Source organism: Plectropomus leopardus, chromosome 7 (genome assembly GCF_026936395.1).
Source record: "Plectropomus leopardus strain MGB_pleo_1.0 chromosome 7, ASM2693639v1, whole genome shotgun sequence".
Lineage (NCBI taxonomy): Eukaryota > Metazoa > Chordata > Actinopteri > Perciformes > Serranidae > Plectropomus > Plectropomus leopardus.
Window position 1 is genome coordinate 26,091,226 of NC_142182.1, and position 18,998 is coordinate 26,110,223.

At 40.9% G+C, this 18,998-nt stretch overlaps 1 protein-coding gene across 2 annotated transcripts in view; it reads right to left on the reverse strand.

Annotated features, from left to right (window-relative positions):
• Positions 1-18,998, reverse strand: part of mon2 (MON2 homolog, regulator of endosome-to-Golgi trafficking) — a 43,930-nt gene that overhangs the window by 6,073 nt on the left and 18,859 nt on the right. Inside the window, exons 11-29 of one of the 2 annotated variants that reach the window (XM_042495673.2) lie at positions 18,676-18,829; positions 17,190-17,380; positions 16,736-16,817; positions 15,291-15,472; positions 14,408-14,520; positions 12,886-12,990; positions 12,338-12,418; positions 12,137-12,210; positions 11,650-11,740; positions 11,396-11,497; positions 9,311-9,421; positions 7,216-7,391; positions 6,851-7,013; positions 5,914-6,207; positions 5,556-5,754; positions 3,452-4,095; positions 2,203-2,346; positions 1,210-1,227; positions 545-673 (exon numbers count right to left, since the gene is read on the reverse strand). In XM_042495673.2, the coding sequence (XP_042351607.2) occupies positions 545-673; positions 1,210-1,227; positions 2,203-2,346; positions 3,452-4,095; positions 5,556-5,754; positions 5,914-6,207; positions 6,851-7,013; positions 7,216-7,391; positions 9,311-9,421; positions 11,396-11,497; positions 11,650-11,740; positions 12,137-12,210; positions 12,338-12,418; positions 12,886-12,990; positions 14,408-14,520; positions 15,291-15,472; positions 16,736-16,817; positions 17,190-17,380; positions 18,676-18,829 (3,053 nt within the window). The remainder of the gene's footprint in view (positions 1-544; positions 674-1,209; positions 1,228-2,202; positions 2,347-3,451; positions 4,096-5,555; positions 5,755-5,913; positions 6,208-6,850; positions 7,014-7,215; positions 7,392-9,310; positions 9,422-11,395; positions 11,498-11,649; positions 11,741-12,136; positions 12,211-12,337; positions 12,419-12,885; positions 12,991-14,407; positions 14,521-15,290; positions 15,473-16,735; positions 16,818-17,189; positions 17,381-18,675; positions 18,830-18,998) is intronic. The other variant, XM_042495675.2, reaches the window with a different exon arrangement.

Genomic DNA, 18,998 nt, shown 5'->3' on the forward strand with positions numbered 1-18,998 from the left:
CACCGAGTGTAAAAGAAAGCTACCTAACATTTACTTCGGTCAGGCACCACACCAACAATAACATTATATACAAACATGAATGGTTAATAGTATTGTAAATATCTACAAAGCTAACTGAAAGTGTCTTATTCAAAGATGAAAAAGCATTTTGATCAAGATGATCAGAGGTGAAGGTAACGTTACTGTAGCGCTGACAGGAAGTAAGTGAAATTCCTGAAATGGATAAATGTCACACTACACTGTGTTCAAAAACGTACTGTTCTTATTGCGCTCCTGTTATAAAAACAAAAAACACACAGGCCTCAATGCTGCCTCTACCTAAGCATTGACACATTACTCCCCATTTGAGAGAATGCATGTGGACCAAACTTTAGAGGTGCTTTGATATGTGTTAGAATTTTTCATCACTAATCATTGTGTTCAATCACATTTTTGTTACTTTTATTTGTTTTTTAAAAGTATATTCTTCAAAAACAAACTTGTCAATTCCAACCTTTTACCAGTAGTCCTGTGACCATGAATATCCCGTCCTGGTAAAAAATACCTTGATGATGTTTTGCAGAACTTTCTCATTGATGACAGCTTTGTGACACGCTGTTTTATGGTACAGGTCCACCACCACCTCCAAGGAGCGCTCAGCAAAGGGCACATAGTTTAAGGCAACCCATTCCGCCTGTGAGGAAAAGAGGATTTAACAAGAGAAAGAAATGGAAGTGGTTATGAGTAAATCAAATCTGCAAAATCTCTACGTTTTGGCAGAGCCACATTGAAAGCAGTTTTTAAAGGCACACTTTGTATAAGTAAACAAGTAGCACACAAATTAATCTGAAAGGTGCAGTGACTATTAGTCAGCCACAAGTTTTGTTAGGCTCATGTGAGTACCACAGCCAAATGTTACAGCAAAACAAATGATTTGATGCTACAAAGTGTGTCTTTAAGAGATATAAACCAAACCACACGTGTGCTTATGAACAAAATCACCAAAAAGACAAAATCAACTGAAAATGGAACGGCACAGGGACTGTGCACACAGAGGCATAACCACCAGTTAGTGGCAGGCAGAGAGGGGGAGCATGGAGTGAAGAGACGCAGATGAGACGTGAGAGCCTACCATGCGGCGTGATATCTACCGCAGAGGGTAGGTCGTCACCATTCAGCACAGCTTAATAAAACTATAGAGGGGGGGCTGAAGGACATGACGGAACTCACCGGTGCAAAGAGCTGGATCTAAAAAGGTTATCCAGTGAGTAGTCCCAAGAAACAGAATGAGAGAAGATCGCAATTAAACTGCTGTTTTCAAACTGCATCAAATTTCCAGTGGCTGCTTGGCTAAATGAGATTCAATAACCAGGACTGATTTGGGGGGAAAACACTAACTCTTGGCACCAAAGACATTTTAGGCAATCTGATTGGATTAAATCCAACAAGGCAATAAAGACCCCCCATAACATCTGTTTGGCTGGCTGGGAATTGTGTTTGACCCTCTCACTTAAAGAGTTTAAACAGATTGAGATTCACATAGGGCTGGACCTCATATGCAGGACCAACAGACTGGCAGTCAGGATTGTGTAGCGTTATCGTTTCTTAGCATAAATGTACCAGACGGACAGTGTTTGATCGAGACAACTCTCAGCTTTCCCCTGAAGACACAGCACCTGGTGGATTTTGTAGGTTTCCGCGACAACAAGAGTGAGTAACAAACACACTGATATCAGAGCAATGTTGTGAAAAGACTCCTCTGTTCTTGAGGAGAAATGAGAATTGTTTGTGGTTTTATAAATGAAGTAATCTTACTCAAGATCACTAGCAAAAAAAAATGTGTTTTTTTTTTTAATACATCTGAACTGTGATTGAACCGAAAAGCAGTAAAACAGTTCTCTGGCATGCGGCCAGCAGGATGGAGCATGAGAGGGAATACAAGGAAGAAATGGCTTGGGGCTAGTAATAGGGGTCCAGAAGTATCTGTCAATCTCATGAAGGACCATGATAGGGGCTTCATAAGGACTAGACTGAAGGAGGGAGGGAGTGTAGATGCTTTATGAACATCAAAGAAGAGTGATGATCTTGTTCACAACAGCTGAAGAGAAAAGGGCAACAAGTAACAGTGTACACCATCCAACATTTTTATGAAACAAACTGGAAAAAGACACAAACTGCACATGAAAACCAAGCAGGTAAACAGTCAATTCCATTTCCCCCCACCTGGTTGTATTTGGCATTGGCCACGTGTTTGGTTTCCATCCTGCCGTACTGAGGAGGCTTGCAGGAGAACTCCACGAAGAGTAGCAGCTGTTCAAAGATGGCTGGGTACATGACCTGCAGGTTCTCCGGGCCCACACAGATGGCCTGCAGCAGGGAGGAAAGGGAGGAACAAACACTGCTGACATCCACCACGGGACTGCATGTTGCATAATTTAGCAGACTGACACATTGTTTCCTGGACTGAGTTGACACAGAATGGGAAGAAATAACTTTTGGTTGACAGGGAAAGTAAAGGTCTGCAAAACAAAGAGATTGTATTCATACCAGAGAGGATTGAGGTTGCTGCATCAAGTCAAGGTATCAATTAAAGATACAAGGAAATGTTTTGTCCAAATATATTGTTTAACGGTCCAATAAAAACACCAGCAAAGAAAAGGCATTGCTGACAAGACAGCTACAAGTTGCATTTGTTGATTCCACTTTCTCAAATTAGAGGATTTGCTGTTTTTCTCTGTTGTTTATTTGAAAAACATATTTGGACTGTTGGACATCTCCTGGCTAATGTTATCAATAGCACCTTTAAAAAGTATAAACACTAAGGTAAAGCATCAGGGCTGCTCCCACATAACACTGCAGTTTCTATGGGGATAACTTTGTTTCCCATCTTTTATTCTTGGCTCTGGAATCTTTTAAAAACTTAAAATTTCCAAGACTGTAAAGCAGAGAGATGGAAATGTAATCTGGTGAAAGAGGGAGTTTGACATGCAACAAAGGTTCCCTGCCAGATTCTAACCAGGGAACGCTGTGGTTACATGGTATGTGTCTTAGACCCCTCATTGAACGTACACCCCACTTGGCTCTTATCATAATGCTATTTTGTATAATGTATAACTGTAGTTACCAACTGGTCCAAGTCACAGGATCCAGATTTCTCCTTTGCTTTTAGTTCAAGGTCCACCTATTATAAATGACCAAAATGTAAACAACCAGTTTGCGAAGAACACAAAGAAATAAAAAAAATAATGTAAGAATAAGAAGAAACGCCACACTAAACATTTTATGTACTTCAAAATTAAGTGTGTTTTTACAAACTTGACACGTTCATGTTACTTGCAGTCCTTTCAGAATGAAACCATGTACCACCTTTGGACCACAACCCACCAGTTGGAACCACTGATGTATAACACAGTTAAAAGTCTCTTTGGTACCCACAAATATGTTTTCTATCAACACATTTTGCTTTTCCTACCTTCTGCAAAACATCCAGAGCGACGAGCACAGCTTCCTGCAGGCTGGTGAGCACTGCCTCAGTGTAGGAGGGGAGAATGAAGGGCGAGGCATCACTGCTGATAGGCACAGACACGGCCCCATGGAGGATGACCCCCAGCTTCTTCAGATCCTCCATACTGAAGTTGGCTTTTATGTGCTGGTAGAGTGCTGGAAAAATCTGGATCAACGCTGTGAGGAAGGGCTGGCTGGGGATGAAGGAGAACTTCTCTGTCGGGCCACTAGGTGGTCTTGTGCTGTCCGTTCCTGTTCGATACCACGTGTTCCAAGCCGACCACCACAACGCAGAGTCCTCTAAGGCGGACTCCTCCCCTGGAGGAGGGGCCTGCAGCTCAGCACCGTTGTATCGTGTCAGCCGCTCGACAAGTGAATCTGAACGCACTAGGGGTCTGCCAGGACCAGATGCTGAGAGGGGGTCAATGAGCACTGGGGGGACGCCCATAGCGGCAAGCGCATCACCTGCTTTGTCCGAGTCTTTAACAGGTGTAACAATCTGTAGGATCTCCTGGAAGCTCTTGAGGGCAGCCAGAGAGACCTCGTTGTTTTTGCTCAGAGCAGCTGACTGAATGTGGTTCAGCAGGACCTCCCAGGCCTCGAAGAAATCACCTGCAGATTCACAGCACCAAGATAAGCGAGTGTGAGACCGCCAATAATCAGCATGTGTCAGCTGACTGATATGCGACGTTTCAAACCAACAAAAGGCAACTAAAAGAAGTTCAGAGAGGCCACATAGTATGAATGGCGAGGACTGCAGGTGTATCAGACGCAAACACAGTTTCCTGTTAATAAATTTAGTTAAAATGAAAGTGAGCCATTTTTCAATGACATACAATCATCCTTGGAGGCCCATACGGTGGTATCATTTTGCCAGCAACAGTTAGTCATTTTATCTCTGCTGTATGTAGGAAGAGCAGCGTTCCTCTCAGTGATTTAATGTGTAGTAGGCTGGTAATGTGTTGTATATTATGAGTCACCTCTTGTAATTTGGCAGTGGCTAAAATGTTCAGACGGATGAGTGCAGTTAATGAGGAGCTCATGTTTTATCATTCATATCTCGCTGGAATGTTAATCCTGTCCGTATGGGGCTTAACATGACTTAATGTGTGGTACTATAGCAGTAAAAACAGCTGGGCTGTCACTGATCTTTTGCTTTACTTAGCACAGGCTTATGAATATATTTTGAAAGGCAATTTTTATAGATTGTAATTCTGTGGCAGACTGTAACATTGTGTCATATTCTACCTTAACATACAACAGCATTAGATAAGAGATTTTTTTAAGTGGTTCTGCATGAATTACTTATCCGCAGTCAGTGTATTACTTATAGTAGATGATGGTGGCTCCCAGTTTGGAGAAGCAGGCCGGATACAGGCTAAGCGATGTTCTGCTGCAGATGGGGCAGGCCAATAGTAAAAAATATTGTAGCAACTTAAAAATCAACATCAGTTTAAGTGTGCACTATATTTAGAGTATTTATACCACTTTACCTTACCTACGACAAACAGTCATTTCTGACAGGGAAGCCATTAACGGCTTTAGTTCTCCATCTCTCTCTGGCTCTCCTCCAAACCACCAGACTCCATTGACAAAAACAGTAATTTTAGTCTGCTGAGCACAGGAACTGCTGGTCTACAGCTGCTTTGATCAGTTAGGTTGGTTTATTGTGTGACTTTGGTGAATCCAAGCAAACCCTTTGAAACTTAAAAGTCACAAAATAACACAAACGAACAGAGGTAGTCCAGCAGTTTCTCTGTTCTGTGATGTTAAATAACCATTTGTCTCCATTTGTCAACCATTTGTCTCAATGTAGTGTGCAGGCTCAGTTTCCTGTCTGAAAGGGGTTGACAGAAGGCAGCATATAGCAGTGAAAATAATCTAAATGTAGCGTACACTTAAACTGATATTGTTTTTTTAGGTGGCCAAAATACTTCTGCAGTAGTGGATTGCTCAGTTTCCATGTCAGTAGTCCTGCCTGATCCTCCAAACTGACATCTACAGTATGTAATACACTGACTATGGATCTAAACTCTCCCTTAAGGTATCAGAGAAGATTACAACTGGCTCACCTAACTGCTGGAGGAGATACCGCCTTGTGTTGAAAATGCGTGCCACCCCAGCTAGCGTCAGCACCCACGTCTCTGCCCACTGTTTTTCAGCTGTATCACGTGAGTGATGAATGAGGATGTTCCCGCCGCCAGACTCGATTTTCTCCTTGTCGGCTGTGGTGGATGACGTCCTCACGCAGTCCAGTAGGTGGAAGAGCACCTGGTGGTGACACCAAGATATTTCAGCCAGCAGATAGAGCTCCAAGGTCAGCCTATTCAGAGTCTATTTATATCTATATTATTCTGTACATGCAATATGTACAACAGCCTCCCCCATTTTCACTAAAACAAAATACAATCAAAAATTCTTGCATGCTACCTTCCAGATGACTATATGCCATGTTGGCTGCTGCAGCAGGGTCCCGTGGGCAGCGATGGTCGAGAACAACGTCTGCCCAGCGCTTTTGCGCACAGCAGGCCTTGGGTCGACACACAGCTCGCCCAGCTTGGCGTACAGGCACAGCCACAGGCAGTCAAAGGGAGGAGCAGGGTGGAATGGCCTGTTCAGGGTCTCTCCTTTCTCTTGGGCCTGCTTCTGCAGAGCCTCCTCCTCTCTCTCCAGCTCCTGTGTGATGGCTTCGCCTCTTTGGAAAAAGTAGTCCGAAATGTTCCACTGTGGGTTAAAAAGGGGAAGTGGGGGTAGAGAGTGCGGGCATAAATTGGAGAGGAAGGTTTGTAAAATGCTTCTGGCAGTTCAGCTCTCCTATTACCATAAAGTAATCTCGCTGGAGCTGCCACACTCCAAGAGAAATAATCCTGCAAACCACAGATCAATATCGGGCTTTGCATGTCCTGTATACTGTTCAAAGTATCTATGAAATGTCAGCGGAGTGCCTGAGTGCTAATAAATTAGATAAGATAATACAAGGAATCATGCAATATAATAATTATCTAATCATATCATACATACTACATTTCAGCTTTAAAACTACTGGAAAGAAACGAGTCCAACCAGTCACTTCCTCAGACACGAGTTTTATTTCCTAAAATATATATGAGGCAGTAAGTTTAATGTTGTTGCGTTCTTCATTTAGATAACCATATTCTCTGATAGCGTAACCCACTTCACCTTTATAGTTACACACATTCACCCCTGGGAATTGACCAGTTACATCATATTATTCTAAACCCTTTCATTAAATGTTTTCTGAGCATTTTTACATTACATCACGAGAGTAGATTATTAACCACTTTGAGGTATGTGCATCTGAACATAAAACTTAAAAACAAAAACCACAGGACATCTGTTATCTCACCAGTAGGCCAATCGAGGTTAGGCTAATGTTGAGCTCCTGGTTCTGCAAGCCGAAGCTGCCGGCTACATCCACTACAATCTGGAGGCACGTGCAAGGCATGGTGGGCAGGAAGTCAGTCACCACCAACTGCAGGCACTGGAAGGCTGTTCGGATCAATGACTCGCTGAAGGGAAACAAGACGCACAGCATGCTATGGCTGAGTTCAGTTTTTTTACTTACTTGTTTGTATAATCTTTGTTACGACAGAAATTCAGGATGTCTCTCTCAGATAAAATATTTCCAATTTTGATAAAACAAGAACTATTTCAGCATAATGAAAACTCTGCCTGCTTTTTCCGTGTCCTCCTCCAATCTCGTGCTCTTACCCTTGATCGTTGCGGATGGCTCCTATGACACCCAAGACAAGGGGCCAGCCGGGGCCCAGGCTGTCCCCCTGGCTCTGGAGGATCTGCAAAACACTCTCCAGCTGTTTCTGCCGGATGTCTGCATGCAGCACGTTAGACAACTCCTTCAAGGGGTTCAGCAACAGAAGCTGCAGCCGCTTGGAGACAAAAAGAGGTAGAAAACCACATTTGCTCACTGATGGACAATTATCTGATTAAAGTCTTACATTGCTATTACAACACTGCATAGTGCATATATATACATATATATATATATATATATATATATATATATATATATATATATATATATATATATATATATAATTTTTACATGAAACACTTAGAACAGTTGGTTGTGGTGCATTAATCTAAAAGTCAGTTTTTTAAAACTCATTTATTAATTCCAATTTTGGGGAGGCATTTACAGTCTACCAAAGATGGCTGAAGAAATCTGACCATAAAAAGGTTGTTCAAATTAGTTTAAACAAAATTTATGCAACAAATGTTAGTGCACTGATTACTTTTTTTTTTTAATCTCTCGGACTTACTTATTGCACACACCCAAGGACAGTATGAAAGTAGTGGATGTAGCCTATGGGTCTGAAAAATGAAGCCAATGTGAAAGTACCACAAGCCTGCAGTCTTTCTAATGGCCAGCAGGGGGCGACTCCACAAAAAAAAAGTCTGATTGTAAATAAGTCAATGAGAAAATGATCCTGCTTCTCAGTGGATTTATTATTTCTGTTAACAGTTTCCTAATGACTTATAGTCAATCTCTAGTTTAAAATCTTCTTCAATTCAGCCTGATGTTGTCAGTGTAAATTATGATCCTATTTGGAGTAAAAATAGACCATAAAGCAGGGTGTGCTTTTCGTAGCTACCTTGTGATTGACTATTGGCATCCTCTCACCCAAATACAACAGCGGGTCAAGGGTTCAAAACAGTAGTTCACAAACGTCACAGCTATGTCCATTATTTTTTACACAGTCTACGTATTGAAGTTTGGTTTAAGAGTTAGCTCGTTTCCAAGTGAGGGCAGATCATTTTTGCTTTTCATTTTATGGTAATTTTGTGTCCTATATCGAGCAGAGTGTAAGATTGCCGACAGCATCATGCTCTCTGCCTTATATTCTGTGGAGCCGTCACATATTAAGATAGGCAGGTCCAGATTGCCCGCCCAGCTAGGTTTATGCAAAGTTCAGTGGCAGAATGTGTTGTGCATGGTTTTGTTGTTAAAACATAAAGCAGACTAAATGTATTTTAATATAAAGCAGCTACTGGGGGCTTTGTAGTATTTTTTCAGAAAAAAAATTCATTTAAGTAGTTTGGGCACTTAAAAAAAAACTTTTATTTTTGCTAAATTTATTTGGATTCATGATACAAAATAAAAAACTCCAGTGATACTACTTCCATGGCTAGCTTAACCACCTATTTTTACTTCCAGGGCTGAAGAAAGGGGAGTCTAACTGAAATGTCTTTCTATTTTCTATTGCATATCATGAGAAGTTGGGTGGTTACATTATTTCAATACAACTACTTGCAACGGCATTGAAGAAGTGACTGCATTGTGCATTTCTACAGGACAGCCATCATTTGTATGGCTTTGTGCTGTTTCTATTAACCTCCACAAAGCTCCTCTGCCCTGTTTTAGATAAGCTCTGTGCCATTCCCTTTATCTCTCTCACTAAGGTGAAGGTCACAGACTCTGTGTTTGTGAGTGACAGGGAGAAAGTGTCTGTGACATTTCTGTTTTCTACATTTTAAGCATTTGGCACACAGTCTTATCTGTCATGACATACGCTGCAACAGTGAAGGAGATTTCTCAAATGTCAGCATTACGTGCACACAGACAATATTAAGGAGTGAAACACAAAGAAGACAAACAATATATCCATCTTGTAAAATATTCCAGAGTCCCTAGAATTTTCATATGACAGCGGAGGGCTACGAGCAAAGAGGAGACGGTGAAAATGTTTTTGACATGTTTGAGCTTCACATTGTTTTATATGTACAACTTCCCAGAGAGAATTTTTGTTTTCCTGCCTTGACCACAGTCACATGTAGTGTTAGCTACCTGATTCTGAGACAGTGGAGGGTCATGCTTGTAAGCCAGGCCAGCCTTGATAAGCGCCGTCAAAGCCTCGGCCCCCCACTCCCTCATCCTGGAGTTTGGGTGCTGGCAGACCTACAAGACACATCACACAGACACACAAATGCGGACACATGCGCATGACAACTGATCTGATGCAGAGGCTATTCAGAACAGTGTTTCCCATCAGTCTTTACAGTGGGTGGGTGTGAAACAAGTAGGTGAAATTAACCACAGCCTGTGTGATAAAGACTAGGATCCCCTGTGATCACAAGATATTTTGTGACAGACAGTGTAATCATGAAAGCTAGAATAGATACACATGAAGAGGCCAAGCTCAGCAGAGAAAGAGATACAAAACCTGTTTTCTGCTTTTAAGAATAATGTTAAACTTGTGGTCCAAATTAAGCATCTTGGAGTCTACAAGGTTTTTCAATTTTTTACTTTTATGATGTTAAAGTTCTAAGAGGAGAAAACTTTGTATTGCTTAGGCACATAACGAGAAACTGCTAGGCAGATACTGTAGCTGTACCCCTTCAGAACCCAAAAGGTCTATGTGTATCTATTTAATAATTTGTCTTCCATAAGGCCTTAATTCTCAGTATTTATCATAATGTCCATCTGTAAATAAAGAGATTATAAAGGTAATGGCATGTCACATTTCCTTAAACATAGAAAAGCACTGATTTTGAATTTGAAGCCTGCAGAGAAAGATAAGCAGCATTTTATCAAAGTATTCTGGTGCAGCTTCAGATTCTTCTTCTGTGACAAATCAGAGCTTCACATTGCAACTTGCACACAACAATGCAGGGTCAAACACTGGTAGCGGAGCAAATGCACTGTGGACACATTAAGACACAGCGACCTCTCAACTCCAACATGTTCATGCCAGACGGAGAGGGAGAAAGAACAGACTGGGAAAAAAAAGGAAGGAAATGGGAAAGACAATGATTAAAGAGGAGGGAATCTGAACTTACCTTCTGCAAAACAGACACGAGTGCAAAAAGAGAGGGGAGATAGACAAAGAAAATATGAAGAAATCCTCTAAATACACACCTTCAAACATTTATAAAATGAGAATCCTTTTAGAGATATTTGGACAACTACACAAAGTGTATTATAAACTCACGTTTACTCAGCTCTTATCTACAGTATATGGCACTTTACAAATAATGCAGTTAATCCAAAGTGCTTTAAACCCAAATTTCTTCTACTGCATGTGTCTACACTGCCACCTTTCCCTTTACAAAGCAGCATATGCAACCTCAGATCACACATTTGAAATGGTCCCGTGGAGCGTATACTCAAACACAGGGCAATTCTGATAAAGAATGTGCCACAACCATCTAAACTACAAAAGATGTTAAAAGCAGAACATGCTTCAGCTTTGGAAGTTTAACCAACATGCAAAAGCAAAGAGGAAGAAGGAGAATAAGAATCTCACCTACACTACAACCTATTGTGCATCATTCACTCTGTTTTCATCAAAAACTGTAATACTAATTTAAAACTTTCTACCCTTCTTTCGCTTGTTCAACCGTTTTTTTCCTTCATGTCTAAACCACACTGCATGTGCGGACCAGACGCCATGGAAAAATGGCATTATTAAAGCCTTGGTACTGGGTGAAGTAACCAAAGGGCTGAAGGGGGCAATTTTGACATTCTTTTAGGCTTAAGTCTCCATTATTATTATTATTGTTATTATAGAGTTTGGTTCTAAATTTTTCAATGACATCTTCAATGAGATCATAAGCAGCACTGGAAAAAGTGACGAACACTGTATTCAAATTTGGAGAAACTGGAGCTAAAGAGAAATGCCAAACAGGTCAAATTCCTCGTGAGCTTATTGTACAACGTGAAATAAAGTGTGATGAAAGTGTATGTTGTAAAATTAATTACTCTTCTTGAGTGACTGTAAGGATATTGCTGTCTGACCTTGGTTGACAAAATTATACCACATTTCTGAACTGAAATTTTCATCCTTAACAGAGTTTGAATGGAATGTGTGTGTGAGAAAGAGCAGAGCTCTCTATCTGCACCATGTGGGATGTAACTCTAAATAGACATTACCTCCAATAAGTGGCCTGTCAGGGGTCTCCACAGGATTTCTATGCGGTCCATGTTAACAAGGCCAGTCTCCAGCAGCTTGGCCACAGCAAACAGAGAGGGCTCCTGAAACCCAGACAAGAAAACAAAAACCATACACAGGTAAGATTATATCCATCTAACAGAAAAGAAAGACAACATCCACTTCCTGCAAAATTTCATTAAACCAAAATGTCTTTGAACCAAGTTTCCAAGTGCTAAAATACAAAAATTCTTACCTTGTTGTTTCCATAAGCCATTTCCATGGCTTCCAGAGAGAGGGAACAGAGAGCATTGATCAGGTGATGCAGAGACACATCATCCAGGTACCTACAAATAAAAAAACACATTATGCATATTATATGTGCCTATTTTGGCATTGCAAGAATAATTTTGATTGTTAAGACCTCAGATTTTCAACAGGAACCTTATTTATCCCACATGTAGCTGTATATATAGATAGAATAAATGCTATTCTTCAGGTCTGTCCAATAATTACTGGACCACTAGGAAAAAAGGCATGATATTTTATCATTCATTATGTTTAAAACTCTTTTGCAAACAAGACTATTTCTACCCATATGATTATTATTAGTTCTGAGCAGAAAATGTAGTCTAATTAACAATAAGTATATTTCTTAGAAAAAAAAAACATTTGCACAGGTATCAGTAATTGGAGTTTGTATAGTGAGTGGGCATTATCACAGATGGTTAACCGTTCCTTACTGGGAGCTCTCAAAAAGTCTGGACAGGATATTGGAGATGACGGGCAGGTCTGTCATCACAGCTGTGGTCAGCACCTGTTTAGGTTAAAGATACAGCCGCAGCCCTTTAGCTTATCGTCTTTAACAATAAGGTGAACACATACAGTGCAATGCACGGTCACCATACAGCTTCTAAAAAAAAAAACAAAAAAAAAACACTCACTGTACTAGGTCCCTCCACAGCTCGGCCAGGCTTCAGGGCACCGCCCACCCCTGGCTTCAACCCCAAGATCCATACTAAGTGCTGGGAGAGAAAAATGAAAGCTGAAGGAGGATTGAAAAGAGAGAAAACTACATCTACATCAACTAACAAGGTCATACTGTTTACACTGATGAAGTTTTCACCTTAAATAATAAGAAATAAAACAAAAATCATTAAATTCAAACTAAATTGTCTCTTGTCTATTTCTTTAAGTGCTACAATGCACACATAAAAATCACCAACACAGGTAAAGTAACACATTTTAAACAAAAGTTATTCTTGGCAGTTAATTTATTTCCTAATATGCAGTGCAAACGCAAATGTCATTTAGCCTTTTTAGAGGATGAGGTGTACATCTGTGTGTGTGTGTGTGTGGAGTGTGTGTGTGTGTGTGTGAGAGAGAGAGAGAGAATGTGGACTGCCTATTTTGCCTCATCTCATTAGAAAAGAGTGTGTGCATACGTGTGTGTGGTTGTGTGCAACGGTGTGGTACCAGGTGGTGGTAGTACCTGCAGCGTAGCCAGTACAAGCTGCCAGGAGGTGCCCAGCACGGCCCCATGGCAGTGAGCCAGATTCAACAGGGTTCGCATGCACTGGATGTTCTTGGCAGTTAGCTGGAAGAGGGACAGACAGTTACATCATGGTACATTTTAACACACAACATCAGCTGACAGAGCAAATCATAATGACTGAGATTGCAGAAAATGCTAAAAATGCATGTCTTATTACAATTTTAAGTCAGTGTTTCCAACACGTCTGAAATATAGTTGGAAAGAGCTGGCATTAACTGCAAAATTGGGCTTCTACATGTAAAAAAAAATAAAAACACTTTTGACCTTTAACACTAAATTTTTATTTATGGAATATTTCTATTGATTTCATATGCATGATGTGGAAAAAGTTTGTAATTTATTAAACACAATCTGAAACAGCACTGACACTAGGCAATTTGTAATAATGGGTAGATTTTAAGATTTCATCATTTGGGAGATAAAAATCAATGGAATTGAACCTCAGAACAGGCAAGCACGTGATGCATATCTTATCATTTATCATAATCAGATCATTTCTCATGTATAAGATACCTTTTATATCTGTTGTAATAAATTATCAATTTGTTTTCTTGCCAGATTTGCTCGCAGCTCATAGAAAAAATAGACCCGAAGCCTAAACTATTGATGCAGATTGTGAGCCGGACACCAATACCCAGGGGCGCCTCTGCCTTGGCTGCATTAGCAGAACGAGCAGTAGAGCGGAGCACGGGACACAGGAGGAGTAGAGTGAGGGGAAATTTTCCCCTAGTTATTGATCATGGATAGAGTTGTTCCCTTGCATGGATAAAAAATAAAAATATGGGTCGCTACAAATACCTGGGCAACCTGCGCAAGTTAAGTGGGAAACACTACTACTACCATAAACATACAGCAATACGACCATGGTAACACAAAGAGGGCGAGGCATTGTGTGCATACATAGTAGTGTAAAAGGTTAGGCGAGACAAAAAACATGTTAACATTATTATGACTATAGGGAGAATTCTAATTACAGAATAATGATTGCAGGTTAGGGTCAAGGTTAATGCAAATGTATTCTGAAATGTTATTGCTTTAAAACGGTTGTCCTTTGCCTGAATAGCATATGTGGTTTAATGTGGTGTTGTGCATACAATGCATATTTAAAACATGGATAGTCTGTTAAACAAATTGCTTTGCTGTGAATTTAATTTCATCTAAAAGGTATGGGTGTTTGTTTTGTCACAACTCATGTTGCGCTCCACTTTGCTCTGTCTTGCCTTAGACTTTGGTGGTCACGACAGCAGCTCTCATTTGGAGTATTTATCATCCCAAACAGCAACAGTTCTGCTTTTTTTTTGCAGCTGCTACATTGCTGTATGACTTGATTATAAACTATTTGTAAGCTTTGTTTCTGTAAAAAGGCTACATGAATTAAATTATTGAATGTCAAGTGTAACCACAGCCTCTTCATAAATGTGTGTGTTTGTTGTGTGCGTGCGTGTGTGTGTGTCCTCACCACCACAGTGCCCTGGGGCTGGGCAGTGAGTGGCTGCCCAACAGCCACCACCTGCTGATGAGATTCACTGGAGGGGCTGATAATCTGCACACTCTGGCCTTGGATCGAGTAGGCTGTGTAGAATACACACAGACAGACACATTTGCAAACACGCAAACACACACACACACACACACACACACACACACACAGGAGTCAGGTTTTTCTATGAGAGTCAGTAAAACACACAAACAGGTTTTTGTAACAAGCTTACGACATGCAAGGAAAGCTTTCTTAATTAACTCCAAGGCAAACATCCATCGCGAGTTGAGACCCAATTTGCCGGCTTTATCTCTACAAGCTAATATGCAAATAACGAATGTCTGAGTGGCTGGTTTGAGAGCAGCTGTGTGTGTTTGTGTGTGCACGTCTACATTCCCCAGACACATTCTCCTCGGTGTTCCTAATTAGAAGCCGTGGCAAAAAAGATATGGATTAAAGCAATAAGAGTAGGGCGATAGGGACGGGCAGAGAGCCAACATTTTACATGTTAAGCTCAGTTTAGCAGCATGCGCGTCTAACCATATGGGAGACGAGAAACACTCGTTAGTTTAACATAAACACACATGACCAGAGGCCATCCTATGGGTTGGAAAAGGAGATTTTGAGCTGTGTGTGGCTAAGTTGTGCAGCAGAAATACAAACATGCAAACCAAACACAGACCCAAATGCTTTGCAGTATTATCTAGGTATTTCAGGTATTTATGTGTGTGTGTACAGGCAATAAAGCATTAAGGCCACATCTTGTACATATAAAAGATGCAACCTGAGGTACCGCATATACTGTGTTTTCTATGTAGTTTTTATTATGTAGTTTTTGGCATTCTCAGCTGAGGAGCTGTACCTTTGCTGGAGAGGTTGGCAGCGTTGCTGCTCAGAACAGTCAGAGCGTAGTGCGGTGGCAGAGAGGCCTTGCAGATGGCTGTGATGAAGGCGTCACGGGGCGTCACCAGGCCCAGACGACCACACAGCGAGGCCATAGTCAGCTCTGCCTTGAGGATGTTCTCTGTGGCCGTCTCATCGGTGCTGAAGTGATGGGACAAAAGGGAGAAAAACAGGAAAAATTAAATTTGCTGTGTTAGCTTGAACACTTAAATTATGACGTCTACACCAATTCCATTAAAGCAGATCTAAATGATTTTATTTGGTATAAGAGGAAGATTATAATCACTCTGGGGAAAATAAGCACTATGTGTGTGATGTATAAAAAGGAGTAACTCACCTGCAAAATGTAGGTATGTATATCAGTTACTTACTGTATGTTATGTTGAATTTGCGAGGAAATCTTTTCTCGCATTCCTTCACATTAAACGGAGAATCCAAAAAGGCAACATTCCTCATGAACTGAAGTAAGCAGTGTCCGCGTTTATCACCAGCTAAACTATATCAGTTTACAAACATTCACACAACTCGTGCAGTTTAATCCAAGTCTCATTCATCCAGTCACATGATCAGTACTTGCCTACATACATATGAGCTAAAATGTTCTGATTTAAAACACATCAGTACAGGCACAATCGGGGCACCATAATTGTACACAGAAGTGTTTGACATTGTAATGTTTTAGTAAAGATGCATGTGTTTGGGCAGTGCGGACCATAGGACTGGATAAATGAGACTTGGATTATACCGAACAAGCTGTGTGAGAGTTTGCAAACAGATGTTTTAACAGCTTCACTGTTGTTAAAATGGTGCCTGCTTACTTAAATTCATGAAGAATAATGCCTTTTTTGGATTTAGATTCTTTGGTCACCATACAGGCATATGAGAAAAAAAGTTTTCCTCACAAAATTAAGACAACATGCAATGACTAACTGATATAAAAATTGTCATTTTGCATGTGAAGTATTGCTTTAAACTAAATTTTAATCGTAGTGTTTTTTTTCTCACTATACTGGAAGAGTTGTGCGGACACTGAATTCTTAAGACGTATTTTATCTTGCTTGGCCTGAGCAGTAGTTGCTTGTAAAAAATACTGACAAATCAATATCTGAATAAAAGAACTATTAAACAGTCTATATAATCATTTCATCTAAACTGCAGTGCTAGAAATAATCTGAGGTCCAAGTTTATTGACATTTTCAAATGCTGCAACAGGAAATAAACTGACCCACATTTAAACGGTGGGTTTTCAACTGAGCATACACATTAATGGATCAGTAAACAGTATAATTTGGGGTCCTCCTGTGGGACAGTTTATTCTCTCCTGCTTGATTGCCAAATGTGTACATACAATATGACCGCTCACTTCAAAAGAGCAGTTTGTCAAAAGGGAGAGAGACCTTTTACCTGGCATCTAGTAGCAGAGACAGAGCAGCCAGTAGTCCACACCAGCAGGCACTGACCATCTCCTCCCACACCAAGTGGGCTCCTGGGACAACAACACAAAGCCTTCATGAGTTTATTATCAGGAATTATTTTCTATCAGTATCACTTGGGAAAAGAAAAAAAAAGCCTCCATTTTTAAACAGGCACAACACTGGCCACCAGGGCTCATAGGGTGGCTACCATCCAGATCCCTGATGGCCATGATGCAGCACAACACACAAACTGTAAGGATGTGTGTACAGTTTGCACAGATGCTCTGATCCCTCTTAACACGTTGCTTCTCAGTTTGCTGCACTTCCTCAAGCTTACTTACCACTTTCTATTGAATTTGTTTAGTTTATAACTCGATATTTCTCTGTACTGTCAGAACATGCTTGTCTTCCTCCGTAAACTCCCCCACCCTGTGCATTCTCACCAGGTTGTGGCTGCCACTCCTGATCAGGATGAGTCTCCCTGAACTCAGCAGCTGCCTCCTCCTCCATGGCCAACTCTCTTTCAATCATAGAGGTGATGCCCCGCACCAGGTCCAGCAGGGCACTGAAGGCCACAGACATGGCGTAGCCCTCCGGGATGGACGGGGGCTCCACCTTGTCCAGCATCTCTAGACTGGAGGATGAAAGGAAAGAACAGAGCAAGTGAGAAGGAGGTTAAAATGTGTGCATGTGTGCATTTCTATGACACTGTGGTAGCATCTGCTCTTTTCTATGCAGTGGTCTGCTGGGGAGCAGGGAGCACAGATCGGGACAGAAAGAGACTGAACAGACTGGTCAGGAGGGCCGGTTCTGTCCTGGACTGCTCCCTGGACTCCATTGAGGAGGTGGGTGAGAGGAGGATGTTAGCAAAGCTCACATCCATCATGGACAACCCCTCTCACCCACTGCATGAGACTGTGGGGGCTCTAAGCAGCTCCTTCAGCAGCAGACTGAGACATCCACCCTGCAAGAAGGAGCGCTACCGCAGGTCATTCATCCCATCTGCAATAAGACTCTATAACATCAGCATCACTGGCTGAATAATTTGCACAACAAATTTTTGTAAATTCTATTCTCAAATCCATCTTTTGTGTACATACTTATTCTATTACTTACTTATTATTATGTGTACATACCTTATTTCTTCTATGTACATACTTATTTTATTACTTATTTATTGTTATTTGTTATTGTTATTTTCTTTGTTACATTTCACTTTTCTTTTTTTCATGCTGCTGTAACATTTGAAATTTCCCCCAATGGGGGATCAATAAAGGAATATTCTATTCTATTCTATTCTATTCTATTCTATTCTATTCTATTCTATTCTATTCTATTCTGTGTCCTTGTGTGAACTGAATCATGTCTATAAACAAATGTCCATTTATATACCAGTGTATATGTGTACATCACAAGTTCTTTTGAGAGTCCAGATATCTAAACACTGCTTCCCTCTACAACAAATCACTGCATTACACGGATTGTTCCAGACTTTCTTCTTATTAATGAGCACTCAGCTTTTAAGACAGCAGCATCAAAGGCGTGTGCCCAATTCCCCTTCATACTAAGAAAAGTCAAAACCACTCGCAAGAATCCTAATTACAATAAATAGATACCAGAGAAGGCAATTTAGACAACACCCCTCTTTGTAACAGGAAGGCTTCTAGCTAATTTAACTTCCTGTATCTCCAACCTTGCTTTACTGTGAAATGCCAAAGACCGGTGACAATAACATTTTCAGTCCTCAAACTGGGATAAACTTTTGATCTCTGTCCTTTTATGATCCCCTGTTGTTTGAAGCAAAATCATTTATCACTGCTTGCAGGACACAGCTAATGCCAGTTATGTTAAGAGCTTATATCCATGCCAGTGTTCGCTTGTTCTGTGTGTGTTACAGGATTAAATTTGAGTTAACAGTGTAGTACTTACTAAGTGGCTTTGGCGCTGCCCTGGACACTAACAGTCATAAGGGGGATCCAGGTACCCCGGTATTCAAATGCAGCCTGGGTGGTCAGACTGCCGCTGACTCCTCCTGCCCCGGGGCCACCTTGTGCTGCGCCCTGGGCTCCTGAACCTGAGCCACCTGAATGCAAAGTTTAATGGGGGAAGTGTGGATACAATTAGTAAAATAATCAGAGCTCAATAAAACACAATATAGAAAAAAAAGTAAATCATAAGAAGACACATTAATGCTACCAAATATCCTTCACATTCCAATGACTACTTGTGTCTCTACATCAAGTGTGTTGATT